Below are 21,557 nucleotides of genomic sequence, written 5' to 3' on the forward strand. Positions count from 1 at the left end.
AAGACTGGAGACGGTTGCAGCACAAAGAGAATTGGGGGCCCTCGCACATCAATCACAAAAAGCTAGCATCCAAGTTCAGTGGGTAATAGGGAAGGCAAATATAATGTTGGCCTTTGTTTCAAAGGAAATGTAGAGTAAAAATAGGGAGATGCTACTAAATTTGTACAAGGCACTGGTTAGTAAACAGCTCTGAACCCCTTACCTCAGGAAATATATAGTTGCATGAGTTGGATGATCAAAATGGCAGAGCAAGCACGAAGGGCAAAATGGCCTATTTGTGCTTCTATTTTTGACAGCACTGAAGGCAGTCCAAAGAGGATTCACTACGTTGATCCCTTGTATGAAGAGATTTGCTCATGAGAAGCAGTTGAGTAAGTTGGAGTTGTAGTGGACAGCGAAAAAGGTTACCTCAGATTACAACGGGATCTTGATCAGATGGGCCAATGGGCTGAGAAGTGACAGATGGAGTTCAATTTAGATAAATGTGAGGTGCTACATTTTCAGAAAACAAATCTTAGTAAGACTTATACACTTAATGATAAGGTCCAAGGGAGTGTTGCTGAACAAAGAGACCTTGGAGTGCAGGTTCATAGCTCCTTGAAAGTAGAGTCACAGGTAAATAGGATAGTGAAGAAGATGTTTGGTATACATTCCTTTATTGGTCAGAGTATTGAGTACAGGAGTTGAGAGGTCATGTAGCAGCTGTATTGGACGTTGGTTAGGCCATTGTTGGAATATTGCGTGCAATTCAGGTCTCCTTCCTAAAGGAAAGATGTTGTGAAACTTGAAAGGGTTCAGAAATGATTTACAAGGATGTTGCCAGGGTTGGAGGATTTAAGCTATAGGCAGAGGCAAAATGGGCTGGGGCTGTTTTCCCTGGAGCGTCGGAGGCTGAGGAGTGACCTTATAGAGGTTTATAAAATCATAGGGACATGGATAGGATAAATAGACAAAGTCTTTTCCCTAGAACTAGAGGGCATAGTTTTAGGGTGAGAGGGAAAAGATATAAAAGAAACCTAAGGGGCAACTTTTTCACGCAGAGGGTGGTGCATATATGGAATGATTTGCCAGAGGAAGTGGTGGAGGCTGGTAAAATTGCAAAATTTAAAATGCATCTGGATGGGTATATTAATTGGAAGGATTTGCAGGGATATGGGCCAGGTGCTGGTGGTTGGGACTAGATTGGGTTGGGATATCTGATCGGTATGGACGAGTTGGACAGAGGGGACTGTTTCTATGCTGTACATCTCTATGATTCTACTCATTGGAGTTTAGGAGAATGCAAGGTGGCCTTATTGAATCATTTACAATCTTAATATAGTAATGTGTAAAGGTTTTTTCCCTTTGTGGGAGAGTCTAGGACCAGAGAGCAATCTCAGAGAAAGGATTCACTTATTTACAAGAGAGATGAGGAAGATATTTTTCTCTCTGAGGGTGAATCATTTACTGCAAGACTGTCAAAAGTATGCCAATAAGTACATTCAAGACTGAGACAAATAGATTTTTAAATACTAAGGGAATCAAGGGTTATGGGGAAAAGGCAGCAAAATGGAGTTGAGGATTCTCAGATCAGCCATAATCTCATTGAATGCTGGAGCAGAGTTGATGGGCTGAATGACTGCTACGTTTTATGCTCTTATTAGTGGTCCTGGCTTTCACCTCATTATTGTGAAGGGGAAGCACAACCACAAGGTGACCTAGGGCTACAGGTAGGTTGGAGGGAAGGGTCTTAAAGCTTTCTAGGAGAAACAGGCCCCCTCTCCTTCATCCCTAGGTTCGAGGGAAGGGTCTTAAAGCTTTTTTGGAGAAACAGGCCCCCTCTCCTTCATCCCTCCAACCTCCTCAGTCTGTAACTGGGAGGTTCCCTCTAGACAATTTACCTATTCCTGCTGCTGTGGGGAACTTGTGAACTGACTGAGAATTTACAATTGGCCTCTGACAATCAACTTTTCACTCACCTTGACTAAGGTAAGCTAATTAATGCACTTGCTCATATCCATCATCTCCCCTATATGGAGTGAAATTCTGCCCCAAAACCAGATTCAAGGACCACATTGAGTTGGGCAGGAGGAAAACGTTGGCAGCTGGAGAGTAGATCACAGATCATGCCCCACTTCTGACTCTTGCTAGTTTCCACAATGTCAGAAAGGATACTGGCTGGGAATCGCTAATTCTGCTGTTCAAAAGTTGCTGTCACCATTGTGGAAGTGGATATTTTAGAATATCTGTAACTTACTTGGAGATGGCTACATTTTTGAAGCATTTCTAAGTCACACCTGATGAATACTGATGTGAACTAGGACTTGGGCATAAGAAGTGCCTGATTGGTAGGTAAAAATGGTGATGCTCCCTTTTTAACTCTTCATGAAATGCTGTAGCCTGAGCTTTTTCTATCTTTACTCAATTGAATTTTGATAGTGCTGCAATTGAAGAAGATAAGTGACCATTACATAATGTGGTTGCCAAGTTGTTAGTGCTGACAGTTGGCAAACTGCCAAGTGAGAGAAGAAAATTGGAAAAGTGGCAAAAACTTCAGATGTATTAGAATAGACCATCGACTGTTATTCTGCATTGTACAATATGGAAAGCATCGCCCAGTATGAGATTACTGCCTAATTGCTTAAATATTTCCAGTGACTTTCATTCAATCTGTAAAGAACATCTCTGCCTTCTGTTGGCTTGTTGAAAGCTTTGAGAGATGTTTGATCATTTTGCTTTAATAAATACTGTTTAATTATAGAACAGTCTGAGGAAATGCCAATTTGTTGGCTTAGCTACCGACCAATCCATTGATAATTTTTTCATGACAAGAGGTTTTTTTTTGCACTTCTATTCTGGGGAATATGCATGTGCTTGATATAAAATAGTTTTGGTCTTCTAATAGTATGCTTTTCATGTATTGGTTTTCTAATGGTTTTCAAAATTCAATGAAGTGAATTGTATTTATTTTGACAGATTTATGAGTTTCTAAGTTTTCCAGTTATGTTTGTTCATTTCACTAGGTTATCCCCTCATTTGCTTCAGCAGAATGAAAATCTTAGAGCCTGACACAACTGGGACAAAGGCAAGCAACTTTGGTGAAATTCCCAATTCTCGATTTGATGATGACACTCAAATTCTTTAGTGATTTTAAAGATCTGATATTAAAGTCACACCTCTTTTTTAAAGAGAAAACCAAATAATCAATTCAACCTTTAACCTTACATTTCTCGCATTATTAATGTCAATTTTTTTTTGGTACTTAACCTATTTTTCTAACCAATCTGTTCAAACATGTTATTCCACATCTCTGGAGGAGGTGGGACTTGAACTGGTAGGGACACGATCTATGTGTCACAGGAGAGCCCCCAAAATCAGACTATTGGTTGATTGTGTTTTACTTAAATCATTCATGGGATGTGGGCATTATTCTGAGTAAGAAACTGAGAACAACTCCCTTGCTGTTCTTCAGGATATTGCCATGGGACTTTTAACAACCACTTGGGCAGTTAAACGAGACCTCAGTTTATCTCATCAAAACAGCAGCACCTCCATCAATGCAACACTGTCTCTGAACTGCAATTGACTAGTATTTTTGTGCTCAAGTTCTGGAGTGGGATTTGAACACAAAGTCTTCTATCTCAGATGCTGATGTGCTACTAACTGAGACACGACTGACACTATTAATTAATTGTTTTACATTTTCTTTTGCTTTATACTGCAAAATGGTTTATTGAATCTTTTTCTTCACACTGTAGACCAACTACTTATCACCTGATTGAGCCCACTTCATCATAATTTTCTGGTTATGTTTATTGTTTCTCTTGGGATTTATTTCAAATATTTCTCAGTAAGCATTCGATTCTTTGTATGAGATCAAAGCAAATGGGTAACATTTTGTGTTCAGGTGATGAACTGTAGCCATAAATCACACACATGGAATAGCTGTTCTGGTTATCAGCTTTAATTTTCACCTGATAAAATGTTGCCGCCTTCTGGTCAGGCTCCAAATAATGTAAGGACATGTGTAACAGTTTCATTATGAATGCAACAAATGCAGAATACTTTTGAATTTCTTTTAATACAGATTACCAGAATCTCCTGGTGAACTGCCAGAGTTTTCTTTGTTTCTCTCCGTAAATGATTGGCTGGACTCAATCAAAATGGAACAGTACAAGAGCAATTTCATGGCCGCAGGCCTCACAAGTTTGGATTCAGTCACAAGGATGAGTATTGAGTAAGTAGAATATAATGTCACAACATCTTATGGTAGCTGCTCAAATCTCACTTCTCTGAGACTATTGTCTGGGCAGCATTTGCACTCATTGGTATGTGATTTTAGATTAAGGTATGCATGTAATTTGCTTCATCAAAGAGAGAACATATTGAAGCAAACAAAACAGAAATTGCTGGACAAGTTATGAATCTGATTAAATTGAACCAGAACCTCTATTCCTGAGGTATCCCTTCTTCCAACTAATCTAATACTGTCCAGTAATTTAAGTTCAGTTTATTTCTATAAATTAATTGTGCTTTAAGCATACAAGCAAGGGATTCCCCTTTTGTTTCCACTTCAACTTCCCCTTTCTTCCAGTTTTATCTCAGCATAACAATTTTCTCCTTTACCACACTGCTTTACCATTATCATGTTATTTCTCTAACGTATCTCTTGGTTCTACTAAGTAATTTTCTTCATCATTTTCCAGAAAGGGATGATCACCTTGTTGGGATCGATTATAGCTCCCCTAATAGTCAGCAGGAAATTGAAAAGCAAATATGAAGGAGCTCTCAGATATCTGTAAGAAAATTAGGGTTGTAATGGTAAGAGATTTTAACTGTTGGACTCTCATAATGTTGAGGCCTAAGATGGAGAGGAATTTGTCAAATGTGTACACGAAAACTTTCTTACTCAATATGTGGATGCACCTACTAGAGAAGAAGCAATAGTTAACCTTCTGTTGGAAAATAAGGCAATGCAAGTGACTGAGGTGTCAGTGGGGGAGCACTTTGGGCCAACTGATTGTAATTCTATTAGTTTAAAATATTTAGGGAAAGGATAGATCTGATCAAAAAGTTGAAGTTCTAAACTGGAGTAAGGCCAATTTTGATGGTATTAGACAGGAACTTTCAGACATTGATTGAGGGAGGCTACTCGCAGATAAAGTCATGGTTGGAAAGTGGAAAGCTTTTACAAATGAGTCAACAAGAGTTCAAAGATGGTACGTTGCTGTGGGTCTGGAGGTCAATGCTGGTAGGTGTAGGGAATGCTGGTTGACTAGGTAAATTGAGGCTCTGATCAAGAAAAAGAAGGAGGAATATATCAGATGTTGACAGCTGGGATCCATAGCAGAGCATGAGAGCAATGGGAGTATACTTAAGAGGGAGATCAGGAGGGCAAAAAGGGGACATGACATAGCTTTGGGAAATAGAGTTAAGGAGAATCCAAAGAGATTCTATAAATACATAACAGGCAAAAGAGTAACTACGGAGACAATAGAGCCCCTTAAAGATCAGCAAGACAATTTCTATGTGAAATGATAGCAGATAGGTGAGATACTAAACAAATATTTTGCACCAAACTTTACTGTGGAGAAGGACTTGGAAGCCAGGGAACTTGGGAAATAAATATTAATGTCTTGAGAAGAGTTCATATTACTGAAGAGAGGGAGGTGCTGGAGGTCTCAAAATACACAAAGGCAGATAAACACCCCAGGACCTGTTCAGGTATTTCCCGGAACTTTGCGGGAAGCTCGGGAAGAAATTGCTGGGCCTCTTGCTGAGATATTTGTGTCATCGATAGTCATGAGTGAGATACAGGAAGACTGGAGATTTGCTAATGTGATGCCATTATAGGCACAGTGGCTCAGCAGTTAGCACTGCTGCCTCACAGTGCCAGGGACCCGGGTTCAGTTCCACCCTTGAGTGACTGTCGGTGCAGAGTTTACACATTCTCCCTGTGTCTGAGTCAGTTCCTTCCAGCTGCTCTGATTTTCTCCCACAGTCCAAAGATGTGCCATAGGGATGTGCAGGCTAGGTGGATACGCCATGGGAAATTCAGGGTTAAGGGTTCGGGTAGGGGGGTTGGGTCTGACTGGATTGTTCTTCAGCGGATTGGTGTGGACTTGATGGGCTGCATGGCCTGCTTCCACACTATAGGGATTCAATGACTATGATGATAAATGCTGTAAGGAAATCCCAGGTAACTATAGATTGGTGAGCCTAACATCACTGGCAAGTAAGTTGTTGCAGGTGATTCTGAGGGATGGTATTTACATGCATTTGGAAAGACAAAGACTGATCAGGGAGAGTCAGCATGATTTTGTGTGTGGGAAATTGTCTCACTAACTTGATTGCATTTTTTGAAGAAGATTGATGAAGACAGTGATAGACATTGTCTATATGGACTTCATCAAGGCGTTCAACAAGAGTTTTTGGAGCTTGATATTACAAAAATAAAAATTAATAAAACATGAAACTGACTCATACTGAGCCAACACATCCCAGACATCTCATAATGTAGCTCCAGTATGCCCAGCATGTTCATTTCCAAGTATTATTCCTTTTTCCCACGGGGATGCTATTGAGAAATAATTAGTTGTAAAACTGGTCAATTGCCATGTGCTGTCCAGCAAGAAGAAAACTAACAGGCAGATGCACACACATTTATCTATAACTTCAACTTGCTGTAAATAGAAACAGTCAAAAAAGTTAATTAATGTGGTAGAGCTTTTCAGGTGAACTGAGTCCATGCTACTCAATATTTGTTACTTCCAAATAATGCGAAAAGCACAGCATGATTTGCCTTCCTAATTGCTTGCTAGCTTTGTGTTCTTTGTATAATTGCCTCTCAACATCAGCATTTTTAATTTTCTCACCATTCAAGAATATCTTGCCTCTTTCACTTGATACTGAAGTGAATATTGTCATGTTTCCCCTCATTATACCTCACCAGCCACCTTCTTGCTCACTGGTTTAATCTGTCTATAAGTATCTGTTTGGCCAGCATTACCACCCAATTTAATGCAGATTAACATTTATTGTGCTATGAGCATTCTGACATTTGTAAACTTCAATGTGAGTAAATAGACAAAAGTAATCTCCAGTTCACTCGATGCATCTCGTCCATATTTTCTTTCTCCTTTTCTATGAGAAAAAGTCCTGGGAGCTACATTGATTTATAAAGATGAGCAATCATAAGTAAATCTTCCCTTTTGAAATATTTCTTACAATCTATCTGGAATTAGGGGTCTAATGATGACCATGAAACCATCATCAACTGTCAGGGGAAAACCCCATTAGGTTCACTAATGTCCATTACGGAAGGAAACTACTGTCCTTAGCTGGTCTGCTGTATATGTGACTCCAGACCCACAACAATGTGGTTGATTCTTAATTGTTAATGATTAGGGGTGAGCAATAAATGCTAGTCCACCCAGTGATGCCCCCAATCCTGTGAATGAATTTTAAAATGTACTGGTTTCCCTATGTGGAAGGTGTATTTAAAATGTTTGGAGTGCTGGGCAATGGAAATTTGAGGCAGAAAGTTGAGAGAGGTCAGAGACAACAAATCGGATGATGGACGATTCTCAAAATGTCTAATTGACTTAGACTTAAATGACAAATCTTAAAATGTTTGCAAGTTGCCAGATTTGTCACAAACTGTTCAAAATGAACCTCCTGTCTGTTACGATTTTGCTAGTATATGCAGAAATATAGAAAAATAAGAACTATGCTATATCACTGCTGCTTCCTTTATCTGTATCATATATGTTTTCAGTCAATTTATTCAAGTGTAATATGCTGGGATCACCATTGTTTCTTTCTTCAGTTTTAGGTGATTCCTAAAGATGAATGAAATAGCTGGCTTTGTTTTCAGAGTGGATTGTATATTTTCATATAAACTTCCAATCTTTAACATACTATGACATAATTCAGTTTTACTTTGTTTTGTTCTAGTGATGTGAGAAGAATTGGGGTCACATTAATAGGACATCAGAGACGAATAGTGAGCAGTATACAGACTTTGAGACTGCACATGTTCCACATACAGGAGAAAGGATTTCATGTGTGAATACACTACTAATGTTATTGAGTTCTATCTCAGCAAGTTCGGTGGGAGAACATTTTATAACTACAATGCCTAGCTTTGTCTATGTGGAAAGTATGATGAGACATTGATAGTTGACATTTCCTTAATTTGGACAAGTTTTCAACATGAATCTTAAGCCTCCACAAGTTTCCGTACTTTAGATAAAACTTTACGAACCAATTCCCCATAGAGCTAACAAACTATTGCTAATAAAGTGGAGTCTAAGAAACACTAATTGCCAATTACTCCATTGTTATTTAAAGAACAGTTCATGTGTAGATGGATACCTCTTGCAGTAATATTCTAATGGCCATGTGGCTGCAACAGTATTGATACGTTTAGAGTTATAGGTTGAGAAGTAATCTCTTTTCCATGTTTGTGACTGTTTAGCTGCTAATATCAAATGTGCAATCAAAAGATTGACTTTAATATGTTCTTTTTGTAATTTATCCTGTACAGATCCGAAAGGATTTTTTCTTTATTTCAAATTAATTCTTGGTATGCTAGTATATGGATAAAATAGACATTAACTGAACTTGAAAGTATTGAGTCTAAAAGATCTTGCAATTTAACTCATGAGAATAGATGTGGGAGTTGCCTTATTTCATTTTGTGTTCATCTGAGAACGAATTTTATGTGTGTAGGTATATTTTTACAGAAAAGAAAATGTAGTTAGCAATTTAATGCCATCACCAGGCTATTGCCTTTTAATATCAGTGAGTATTTATTAGGCCTTAATCTGCAACCATTTTGTTCATAGGTGCACCTATGTTTCTGAGATTGTGCCTACAATTATGACTGTTGAGCACTTCAGATTGCCATGAATAACAGTTGTCATTTCTTTTTCCTTTTGAGTTCTCTGTCCAAAGACAGATCTGATCCACAGCGCCACAAACTTCACTACAGGGAGGGCAAGAAGCCAGCTTCCCAGTCCAGCCCAGGGATTGAAGCCCAGGCTGATCCATGCCAGCCATCTAGCTTACTGAGTCAGTCACCACACCAAAAAATAAGAAGTCCAATTTCTGTGATGACATATTCATGCATATTGTAGCTTATAGCTGTGAATATTAAAAATAGACTCCAATTCTTCCATCAAATGGCTGCCACACATTTTTCTCACTCACATCATATCATTGGCGAGTGTTGGAGGGATTTACACGTTGACACTCAACCTGCTGACAATATCAATGGCCATCATAACTTGCAGTAGAATTTGAAACTGGAGAGGCTCCGAGGTAGGGATGCAACACATTGTAAATTAGGTTTCTAAAGTTATGTATTGCTACAGGAACCCCGGAGTGGCCGGTTAGACTTCAATCTACTTTTCAAAGTAGTTAGATTAGATACCCTATGGTGTAGAAAAAGGCCCTTCGGCCCACAAGCCCATACCAACCCTCCGAAGAGTAACCCACCCAAACCCATTTCCCTCCCAATGATGCGTCTGACACTATGGGCAATTTAGCATGACCAATTCCCCTAACCTGCACATCTTTGGACTGTGGGAGGAAACCCATGCAGACACAGGGAGAATGTGCAAACTCCACACAGACAGTCGCCCGAGACTAGAATTGAACCTTGGTCCCTGGTGCTGTGAGGCTGCAATGCTAACCACTGGGCCACCATGCCACCTAGTTGGCAAGGGTCCCCACATAAAGCTAGCATGGATCATCTTTCAAGATGCAGATTAAGGTCTAATAATGTCACCAGGAGTTAACTTCAAGTTTAACTTTTGCTTGTGGAAAAAGTCCTCTCTGGGATTACCTCTATGGAATTTCAATGGGCAGAGGATCCAAAGCCAGGAGACTCCCAAGTACAAAAGTTATTTTGTTGAGCCTTTGATGTCATTTTTACCCTCAAGTGATCCTCTGGGTCCCGCTGGGAAAGTTTAGACCTCCCCTGCCCCAGTTCTTTCCTCTTTTCTGCTGTAACACCTTTCTGAAACCCACTTTCCACAACTGACATCCTTGTCAATAAGACTCCCTTTGCTTATTCTGGGTGGTCTCCTGCTTCCTCAACATTTACTGCTGCATTCACATGAAGCCCAGGAGATAAAATGTCTTGGGTAAGGCTCTTCTGGTACAATGATTGTGTTCCTACCTTTGGGCCAGGATGCCTGGGTTCAAGTCCCATCTGTTCCAAAGGTGTGTTATAACATCTCTGAGCAGGTTGTTTAGACAAATCTATCATCATACCAGATTAAGAGAGGGGGGCTTGGCATTAATGCCCCAATCATCCGTTCCCTCATCTAGCCAAATCCCACCTCAAGTTCAAAAAGCACCCTATAAGATATTGAGAGTTGCTACATTTGTTTCACTTTATTTCTCTAGTCGTTGGTTTCACAGTTTGGAATGTTTAGCTTACATATCAGTAACCTCAGATTAACTACAGTTTGGCAACTGTTATCAAGTTTCAGCCAGCCTATACATTACGTGGATCAATGCATTGACACAAAGTGTGAATTAGTGAATGACAGTCTCACTAGGATGATGTAGGAAATGCAAGGACATTTTATAGCTGCCATGAAAAGATGAAAATAAAGATTCAGCAAATGTTTGAACACGTATTAGTGAAGAACTTAAAATTCTGAACAAAATGGCAGTTCATTAAAACAATCTTTTGGTTCCCATAGAAACTGGTAGCTTAAAAAAATTAACTTCCATTTAATAGCTGAACAAATAACATGTCAAGATTTCATATTTTAAAATGTTCACAATAACAAGCAAACGAAAGTCACAATGGACACCATTTTTTGTGGTCTCTTCATGCTTTAAACTACAGGACAGAATGTTTAAAACTAAATAAACCACCATTATCTATTGTACACTGTCCTTCAATTGGACATTCAGTTTTCCTAGAACCAGTCCAAAGTGATTCTTAACTCCCTATGATTTGCTTCTAGTCTCCTATTTCCTTGGTCAGTGAATTTTTAATCTCAACTATCTTTTGCAGTGAGCTTTCTCCGCCAGAGATTCTAATCCAGACTAGGTGAATCTTCCAGTCATTCCTCACAAACTTGATCTTTCCAGCCTGAATCACATGGACCTAATATCACTTGTATAAGAGGCCAACAATCTGATATTTTGGAATCAAATGGACAGATTAAGGCATAACAGTTCACAGCCTTACAATCATTACATTCATTTTATGAGACCCTGCCATTGCTTGCAATTGTAGATGTTATATCTTCAATCTTGGCCTCCTTTAGTCTCTAACAGTTAAAGCCCAGGCTTGCTATCAGGAAAACTGCAGAACAGGTCACATGACTCCTTTTTTTGTTAAATGAAGGACAGTCTCAAACATAACAATACATCTTATAGCTGTAAAATTTCCACCCAGAGACTGAAAAATTATTAGCATTTTTGTGAATTTTCATAAATACTATTCAAAATATAACAACTTACAAAATTCTACTCAGTTTAACAGTCAGAATGCTACATATGGTGTATTTAACATTTGCCTCCCATTAATCAGTCCATGTTAGCAGCATCCCTATCGTTAATCTATATCAACAAGATACATGCTACTGTTATGATTTAAAGCCCATTTCAAGTCCATTTTTAAAATTAATCTTCTCAAATACAAGATAATTTGCTTTGTTGCCAGTGATTTCACTCTCTGTTATGTGTCACGGGTCTCTTGTTCAGTAAATTTCATGGCGTCTCTAAGCCTTTGATTAAATAGTTGTATCCTTGGTCTGATTTGGTTAATTTTGCCAAGAATAATGTTTCTTCTGATAGACTTCTAATACTCCCCCTTAACAAGCAAGTGTAAATCATAGACACAGAACAACTTCTCTGCTGTGATGCTGTTCACTCACAGGATTCTATATTGTTCTGAGAAAGAGTAATTTGACCCAAAACTTTAACTCTGATTTCTCTCCACAGATGCTGCCAAACCTGCTGAGCTTTTCCAGCAATTTCCAATTTTGTTTCTGATTTACAGCATCTGCAGTTCGTTCAGTTTTTATTCTGCATTTTTACTGCTTCTGTAAAACCAGAACACACATTACCATCAGGGTGTTGAATTTTTAAACTCGGTTTTTGGATCATTAGTCTTTTTCAATGATATAGGGATTTTTTAAAAATATCAACCTCGAGAAAATATAATCTTTAACTCTTAAGATTATTTTCTGCTAATCAGCAGCTAATATTAATGCTTTATTCAAGTTAAAACCACCAAATTTTTAATTTTAATTGCATTTACAAAGAAATCAGTTTGCTCAGCAATTTTGTTAGACATGTCCCAGATTGGTATTGTGTGCTACTTTTACAGTTTTATCCTCTCTTCTCCTGAAGGCAGTTCTTTTCATTGTTATAATTTTGCTTCTATCACAAGGATTATAGTATTTCATTCTCATCGTAATGTATGAGCCTAAACAGGAAGTATGTTCCCACAGCTGTAACATTTGAGACCTAGATATGATTATGCTGCTGTCTTGATCCAACAGTTTCACATGCACTTTTTAGAAGGGGTTACTAGAAGGTGATTAAAACCAGTATAATGTCATTAAAGTCAATTGTAGCACACCCTCTATGTCTGGGATCAGCTATTCCTGTGGGGCGGCACGGTGGCTTAGCAGTTAGCACTGCTGCCTCACAGCGCCAGGGACCCGGGTTCGATTCCAGCCTCGGGCGACTGTCTGTGGGGAGTTTGCACATTCTCCCTACATGGGTTTCCTCTGGGTACTCTGGTTTCCTCCCACAGGTGAATTGGCTATGCTAAATTGCCCATAGTGTTAGGTGCATTAGTTAATGGTAAATATACCGTAGGGGAATGGGTCTGGTTGGGTTACTCTTCGGAGGGTCGGTGTGGACTTGTTGGGCCAAAGGGCCTGTTTCCGTACTGTAGGGAATCTAACCTAATTCAATACAGAACACAATCTTAGTATACAAACAGAAATCTGGAAAGTTTGAAAAGATCACCAGTCTTTGGTCATATGATCACAACAATAACAATGAACCATTGAAATTTGAAACAAAAATATAAGTTGTTGGAGAAAGCAGGTCTGGCAGCAACTGTGGAGAGAAAGCAGAGTCACCATTTTGAGTCTAGTGACACATCAGCAGAGCTGGTCTGATTTATTCAAACAGACTTAACATTCAAGTGGCCAGGGTCTAAGTCTAGTGTTGGTGGAATCTGTAACAAAGGTGAAATGGCTTGTCCTACTACTCGTGGAAGCAGAAGTTCCTCTTCAAATTTTACCAAGATTGAGCCTTGCTGGCAATAACAACGTAAAGTGAACGAATCTATTATAGATTCACGCATTGCAGAAGGAGGCCTTGCAGCCCGTCCTGAATTTTTCCAATGGTCCTGTAGTCTTTTTTTCCATTCAACTATTTATCAATTCCCTTTAGTAGTCGAGCCACTTAACATACAATGAAAGATGATTATTTCAAGTCATTTTCACTTTATTAAACACTTATGTAGACTTTGTATTGAACAACAGTTCTATAATACTATTGTTTTGACCTAACTCAAAATTTGTCTTTAAGTGTTTAATAAGATACAAATAAGTAATTTACATTTATAGTAATCCTAACACCCTCAAAAGACTTTATTTCTCCCCCTTAAGATTAAACCAACTCTGAAAACTAAGGTTGTTACATGCACCCTATTTCCTTAAATATTTGTTAGCTTCGGTTAAATGGATCAACGTTAACTACAGCCCATACAACTGAAATAAAAGTACAGTAGATAAAATTTTCAGAATTGAAAAAGCACATAAAATATTTCTGTTTTTTAGCAGTTCTTATGGATATATAAAGGGTCTACTAGGAGAAATGCAATTTCTGCCAATTTACAAACATATTTTCTTGTGGTCTTAGCAGAATTTCAATGATTTGGTAAAAGTGGATCACTTTTTCTCATAACCTTGGCCTGTAGTATTTGGCTGAAAGGATTCTACATACTGGTAGCATATCTAATTATTTCTCAGGAGGTTACCTTTACAATTCCTGCAAATGAAGCTCCCAAATTTAACCAGAGCAGGGATAATTCAAAAAAGAAGAAATATAAAATTTGATGATGACTAACTCCAGGTAAATACACCAGGGGCGTTTAGCTTTAAAGTACCACTTATAGAAGGTTTGGAGTAAATTGGCTACCCACTGCTTCAAGAGGATATGATTTGTGATTGTCAAAGGTCTGAACAGCAGAAAAGAAAGGTACCTGTAAATGACTGGGAAGTTTCAAAAAGATGTATGTATTTCTTTGTATTTTTCATCACTATTTACCAATTAATGCAAGTAAGCAATACTATACTGTCATTAATGTCAGTGGATAAGAGCAGATGCAATTCCCTCCTGTCAGAACCACATATGAGCTGTAAACAGCTTGCTGACCAAAATAATTGAAAGTTTTTTTTATTCCTGAGTACAGCTAGGTCCAACGGTTCAGTAATTTATGGTTGAGGTTTTCAGGCTTTTCTGTGCTGGCTACAGAAGTGATCCTAAATGTCCAATCCCTGACATTTTACGACCTCCTCAGACACTTCTGCAACCTTCAGAGCAATAGTTTACAGCCAGCTTTCAAGAGCAACAAATATCAAAAGCTAATGTTGTACAAATATTTGTTGAAATTCTAAGATTTGTAAAGTTGTCAGTTGATCTCTAGCAAACACAGAAATGTTTTCAAACTGTTAAATGAAGCAAAGCAATCTGTGGACCAACTGCATTTATTCATTAAACAAATATCAGTTCATGTAAAATTTCCATAATTTACCAGCATGCCTAGAGTTAATCGTAATTAGAGTTTCAGCTCTCTATAGCTGGGAGTGGACAGGTAGAATTGTGGTGTCTGAATCTGGGACATTTATTCACACAGAGTATGCTGTATGGCAAATATCTGCTGAACAATGATGTAAAGAGATTTTGTACAAAGTACAAGTTACTTATTGCTGTATTTTATTTTTCTATTATTTCTTAATGAAGCATTAAAAGTGTTACAGATTAAAATAGTTCATTTATTAAACTATTTATTAGCAAATTAAACAGTTGTCAATGCTTGTCATTTGCATTCATGCATTATAACCATTCCTTGTAAAATGCTGCACGCCTATGAGCACCAGCTCAATCAGAAAAAGATAAGTTTACATCCTTAATGCCAGTCTTTTTTGAACTATATTTTGTGAAATATTTTCAACGCATATCGGGTATAATTTATTCAAGCTACTATTTCTGTGAGGTATACATAGAAGTGATTGAGAGAATCTTTAAAAGGGTATAAAGGCAGTAGGAAGTTACTTACGGGGGAAATCAGGAGGGCAAAAAGGAGATGTGAGATAGCTTTGGCAAATAGGGTTAAGGATAATCCAAAGGATTTTCATAAATACAATAAGGACAAAAGGATATGAGGGAAAGAATAGGGCCCCTCAAAGATCAGCAAGACAGCCTATGTGTGGAGCTGGAGGGAGATGGGGGAGATACTAAACAAGTATTTTGCATTAGTGTTTACTGTGGAGAAGGGCATAGAAGATGTAGAATGTGGGGAAATAGATGGTGACATCTTGAAAATGTGCATATTACAGAGGAGGAACTGCTGGATGTCTTGAAACACATTAAAGTGGATAAATCTCCAGGACATGAGCAGGTGGGTGCTAGAACTCAGTGGGAAGCTAGGGAAGTGATTTCTGAACCTCTTGCCGAGATATTTGTATCATCGATAGTCTGCCGGAAGACTGGAGGTTGGCTAACGTAGTGCCACTGTTTAAGAAAGTGGTAAGGAAAAGCCAGAGAACTATAGTGAGCCTGACCTCAGTGGTGGGCAAGTTGTTGGAGGGAATCCTGAGGGACAGGATGTACATGTATTTGGAAAGGCAAGGACTGATTACGAATAGTCAGCTTGGCTTTGTGCATGGGAAATCATGTCTCACAAACTTGATTGAGTTTTTTAAAGAAGTAACAAAGAGGGATTGATGAGGGAAGAGTCGTGGACGTGATCCATATAGACTTGAGTAAGGTGTTCAACAAAGTTCCCCATGGGAGACTGATAGCAAAATTAGATCTCATGGAATACAGGGAGAACTAACCATTGGGATACAGAACTGGGTTGAAGGTAGAAGACAGAGGGTGGTGGTAGAGGGTTGTTTTTCAGACTGGAGGCCTGTGACCAGTGGAGTGCCACAAGGATCGGTGCTGGGTCCACGACTTGTCGTCATTTATATAAATGATTTGGATGTGAACATAGGAGGTATAATTAGTAAGTTTGCAGATGACAGCAAAATTGGAGGTGTAGTGGACAGCAAAGAAGGTTACCTCAGAGTACAATGGGATCTTGATCAGATGGGCCAATGGGCTGAGGAAGTTTAATTTTGATAACTGCAAGGTGCTGCATTTTGGAAAAGCAAATCATAACAGGACTTATATACTTAATGGTAAGGTCTTAGGGAGGGCTGTTGAACAAAGGGACCTTGGACCTTAGAAAAGATTTATTAGGATATTGTCAGGGTTGGAGGGTTTGAGTTATAGGAAGAAATTGAATAGACTGGGTTGTTTTCCCTAGAGCGTTTGAAGCTGAGGAGTGACCTTATAGGGGTTTATAAAATCATGAGGGTCATGGATAGGGTAAATGGACAAATTCTTCTCCCTGGGATGGGGGAGTCCAAAACTAGAGGGCATAGGTTTAGGAGGAAAGGGGAAAGATATAAAAGGGATCTAAGGGGCAACCTTTTCATGCAGAGGGTGGTACATGCATGGGAATAAGCTGCCAGAGGAAGTGGTGGACGCTGGTACAAAAACAACATTTAAAAGACATCTGTATGGGTATGTGAATAGGGAGGATTTAGAGGGATATGGGCCAAGTGCTGGCAAATGGGACTAGATTAGGTTAGGATATCTGGTCGGCATGGACGAGTGGCACTGAGGGGTCTGTTTCCATGCTGTGCATCTCTATGACTCAAAGCTTCCTTTTCAGTAGCCAGTCTGTTTCTGGAAGGAGATAAAATCCTATGTACATTAAAATGCTAGAGCATATCTTATATGGTAATCAGATAGATAAGGAAATTAATACCATTTACAATTGGACTTCAGAATTGATGGATTTTTTAAAAAATTGTTATAGTCCATCTACAGTACATATTAAATATTTGTCATCGACTTAATGAAGTTTCAATTGGTACATACACACACAATGAGTCAGCATTTACCTACCAGCAGAAAGATGATTGCATGGAGCAAGGGATTTCTTGAAAGAGGTAGAATCAATAACCATCTCAAATCAGGGACTTAAATGCACTATCAAAATATATTTTCTGTATAATCAACATGCACTCAGTATATCCACCCCCTCATTCAGTGGAAGCAGTTTACATGATGAACGAAAGTCACATCTTTGCAAAAACGTACTGCAATCTTCCTTTCATTCATGAAAACCTTTAACTTACAAATGAGAAGAAACCATCTCTGTATTAAAGGAGGGTTGGCCCCGGGGGGGTGTCGGGTCCAAAGTGGGATGTGAGGTGGTCAATTCAGGTCCCCGGGGGTAAGGGTGATTCAGCTCCTCAGATATGAAGGAGAGTTGGGTCTGAAATGGGTGAAGGGGTTTAAGACCTAGGAGGGTGAAGGCGGGGACAAATAAAATGGTGTTAAGTCATGGCATATGAAGACAAGTCAGGCATGGAGAGGGTGAAGTGGGTTTAGTCTGGAGGGGGTGTGATGGGGTCAGATCCCTGGAGGAAGGGGAGAAATAGAGTCAGTTCCTGGGGGATTAAGAAGAGTCGTGCAAGGAACAATTGAAAACCATTTGGATTTGGAGCAGATGAAGAAGGGTTGAGTCCAGAGCAGGGAAAGGAGGGTCAGGTCTGAAGAAAATGAAGGGGGTCAGCTCCCAGGGTGGAGAGGATGTGGTGAAGGGTGTATCAATGTCCAGACAGGGCCGTGAGTGCTGGCTGTTAAAAGTAAAACTGTCAAAGTGCAAAGTTTATGGAGAGGTAATGGTGAATGGGTAATGTAACATTATCTAAGCTAATGCTCTGGGGACATGGGTTCATAATCCTACCACAGCAGCTTATCGAATTTGAATTGAATTAACAAATTTGGAGTATAAAACTCATCTCGGTACAAGTAAACATGACAACTATCACTGGTTGTCTAAGCTGTCTAGTACACCAGTTGCATTTAGGGAAAGAAATCTGCCATCTTAGCTGGTCTGACCTCCATGTGACTCCACAGAAATGTGGTTGGTTCTTATATGCCCTCTGAAATAGTCTGTCAAATCCCTTCATTTGAGGCAATGAGAGATGGGTAACAAGTGTGGATCTTGCTGTCCCCATGGAAGAATAAAGTAAATGAAATAACAACTGCAATATAAATGTCTTCATTAGTTATTCAGTTCCAGAACATACATTCTTAACACCAAATATATATTTGCTTTACATAATTGAACTTAAATAAAACAATGAAATTTATTACATTGTTTTCACTTTATTGCATCATAAGAAACTCTATCCAGGGCATTATTAAAATAATTTATTTGTCTCCATTCTCACTTGTGTGGACTACGGTTGAATTTCCTTTTTCCTAAGCAGTGATATAGATTGTGATATAAATGGTACAACCTCGTACCATATGCATCTAAACCCAGTTTTCTTTTATTTGCTCATGGGACATGGCCAGCATTGGCTGGGTTAACAGTTTATTGTCCTTACCAAGGCCTGCAGGAAAGTGGCATTGAGCTGCCTTTTTGAACTTCTGCAACCTGTGAAGTAAAAGTAGACCCATATAGGGAGGGAATTCCAGGATTTTGATCCAGCAACAATGAAAAAAACAGCAAACTATTTCCAAATCAGGATGGTGAATGGCTTGGAGGGGAACTTGTAGGTAGCGGCATTCCCATGTATCTGATGCCCTTGTCTTTCTACATGGATGTAATCATGAGTTTGGAAGGTGTGGTCTAAGGATCTTTGACAAGTTTCTGTAGTGCATCTCATAGATTGTACACACTGCTGCAATTAAGTGTTGGGGTGGGGGTATTTGTGGATGTGGTACTTTATCCTGGATGGTGTCAACAGGCAAATGGGGATATTTCACCATACTCCTGACTTGTGATTTGGAGATAGTGGACAGATTTTGGGAAGTAAAAAGGCATAAAAAGTATCTGAACATCCCACTGCCTTCTTGCAACATTATGCCTTATTCAGTCATGTAAAACAATGATAGACATGGAGCACAAGAGCAGAATTTATTTAAAAATGAACATGAGAGTTATGCAAAAATACCCTGATAGCATTTAAATGACTTGAATGATATTAGATGATGCACATTGTTGAGAAATCAGAGGAATGACAACCTACATAGTAAGAAGTATTAGTAGTTGAAATTACTGGTCATTTTATCATGCAAACATTTCATGTCCTGGTATTAACTTCTTCATTCTGTAATACTCCTGGAGAGATTAACCCATTTATTTAAATTGGTATTCACTAAATGTAAAATCGGAAATTTGGTATGAATGCATTAAGTAGTGACTTAAGCAACAACAAATTTTTTATCTAAAGTTTTGAGATTTGAGATAATCATACATCCTCATTTTTAATTGTTAAAAATAATTGATATGATGAAAAGTTAATTGGAAGGTTTATTTATATTTTTAAATGTGAGCCTTTGAAAGGCCACTTTCTGCCAGCATAGCAATCCAAAACTCATGACTGCAATACCCGGTGAGAGGACTCACTGCACGTGAGCAGATGCAGTCACTGACATCACAGTCATTGATATTCTGTGGCTGAATTAGGAAACTCATTATCAAATACTTTCAAGGTAAAATAAACAGTAAAAATGGCACCGTTGGGAGAAATAAGTGCAGTGGAATTACACTTTAAAATAAATAATTAAGCATGAAAGCTATTTAAAAATCAATAACTAATAAATCTTGGAACAAATCCAGATTGACCTAAGAGCTGGTACTGACACAAAGTGATCTCAGTCCCACCTCAGACTTTCAATATAAAATCTTTTAATGAGGTGGTAAAAACCAATAAGAACAAAATATATTGTTTTTAAAAAGTCCATCCAACATGGAGCTCTAATCCACCAAAATTGAGAGCCTCACTCTTATCAACTGAGTTAGCCTGGCTGATACTAGAAAAGCTTCTAATTTAGCTTAGCTCACTGCCTTCTTTGTGTATATGCAATTGAGACTGACAAGTGGTGTTCAAGAGTTACAATGAAGAGAAATAGAGTACTCACAACACAGTAAATCAGTAATAGGGAGAAGTGGTGAAGGAAGAGCTCAGTGGAGAAGGTAATTCTGAAAAAGAGGGAAAAGTATGACAGTCAGAGAATGTACTTCATATAATACAGGTAAAGATAAAGCTCAAAGATAGAACATAATTAAGAAATATACGAGTAAAACATTACACAGGACAGGTTAGGATAAAGGTCCCTAATAGCTATAGTTTATACAGATACACTGATTACAAGGAATAATTTGAAAAAATTCAAGGACAAATTAAACAGGAGTGTATTACATGGAAGCATAGTTTCAAGCTGATCAGGACTGGGAACTAAATACTGGGAATTAAGTAAGTCCTCAGGTTGCAAACAGGTTCTCTTCTTGAATCCTTTCATAAGTCAATTTGTACACAATTCAGAACACAATGCAGGGCAATATAAAATAGCTGCTCGTAAGTACAAGGAAATGTGCATATGTCAGATCTTTAAAAATACACCCTGTATGGTATTGCATTCATAAATATAAGCATTCATAAGTCAGATCTTCATAAATAATGGACCCCTCTGTAACCAAGAGAAGCATTAGGCTTAACGAAAATGAGGTTACAGGCTGGGGAAGCTACTTGCATGCTAAAGACCAGAAACAGCTTCATATTGACAGAGCTAAGCAAGCCCACAGGTAACAGATCAATTTTACAGTCATCCCATAGTAAGTTTTAGCCAAAGAAGGACGATCCAAGATCATCCCCATTTCAAAGATGGCAGAGTCCTACATGATAAAGACCAGGAACCAAATAGGTGATTAATCTCAGTCTCCTTTGGAGGTCCACAAAATCACAGATACTCCCACAGCTTTACTATAAACCGACCGACTCCCACGACTTTACTATAAACCGACCGTCTCCCACAGTTTTACTATAAACCGACCGACTCCCACAGCTACCAAGACTACACCTCCTCCCACCGTGCCCCCTGTAAAAACGCAATCCCATATTCCCAATTCCTTCGTCTCCGCCGCATCTGCTCCCAGGAGGACCAGTTCCAATACCGTACAACCCAGATGGCCTCTTTCTTCAAAGACCGCAAATTCCCCCCTGACATGGTCGACGATGCTCTCCACCGCATCTCCTCCACTTCCTGCTCCTCCGCCCTTGAGCCCCACCCCTTCAATCGCCACCAGGACAGAACCCCACTGGTCCTCACCTACCACCCCACCATATATATCGTATCATCTGTCGTCATTTCCGCCACCTCCAAACGGACCCCACCACCAGGGATATATTTCCCTCCCCTCCCCTATCAGCGTTCCGAAAAGACCACTC

General features: G+C 38.9%; 1 protein-coding gene and 1 long non-coding RNA gene across 5 annotated transcripts in view; one reads left to right on the plus strand and one right to left on the minus strand.

Moving 5' to 3' along the window:
• The window catches only part of epha6 (eph receptor A6), a 674,628-nt gene extending 665,151 nt beyond the window's left edge, over positions 1–9,477 (plus strand). For all 4 annotated transcript variants that reach the window (XM_043700793.1, XM_043700796.1, XM_043700794.1 and 1 more), the window contains exons 17-18: positions 4,067–4,216; positions 7,936–9,477. In XM_043700793.1, coding sequence (XP_043556728.1) covers positions 4,067–4,216; positions 7,936–8,050 — 265 coding nt within the window. In that variant the 3' untranslated portion in view covers positions 8,051–9,477. The remainder of the gene's footprint in view (positions 1–4,066; positions 4,217–7,935) is intronic.
• The window catches only part of LOC122555108, a 47,619-nt gene that overhangs the window by 25,614 nt on the left and 448 nt on the right, over positions 1–21,557 (minus strand). Inside the window, exon 2 of the long non-coding RNA XR_006313173.1 lies at positions 20,251–20,311. This is a non-coding gene — a long non-coding RNA (uncharacterized LOC122555108). The remainder of the gene's footprint in view (positions 1–20,250; positions 20,312–21,557) is intronic.

The sequence above is a fragment of the Chiloscyllium plagiosum genome, chromosome 12 (assembly GCF_004010195.1).
Source record: "Chiloscyllium plagiosum isolate BGI_BamShark_2017 chromosome 12, ASM401019v2, whole genome shotgun sequence".
Classification (NCBI taxonomy): Eukaryota; Metazoa; Chordata; class Chondrichthyes; order Orectolobiformes; family Hemiscylliidae; genus Chiloscyllium; species Chiloscyllium plagiosum.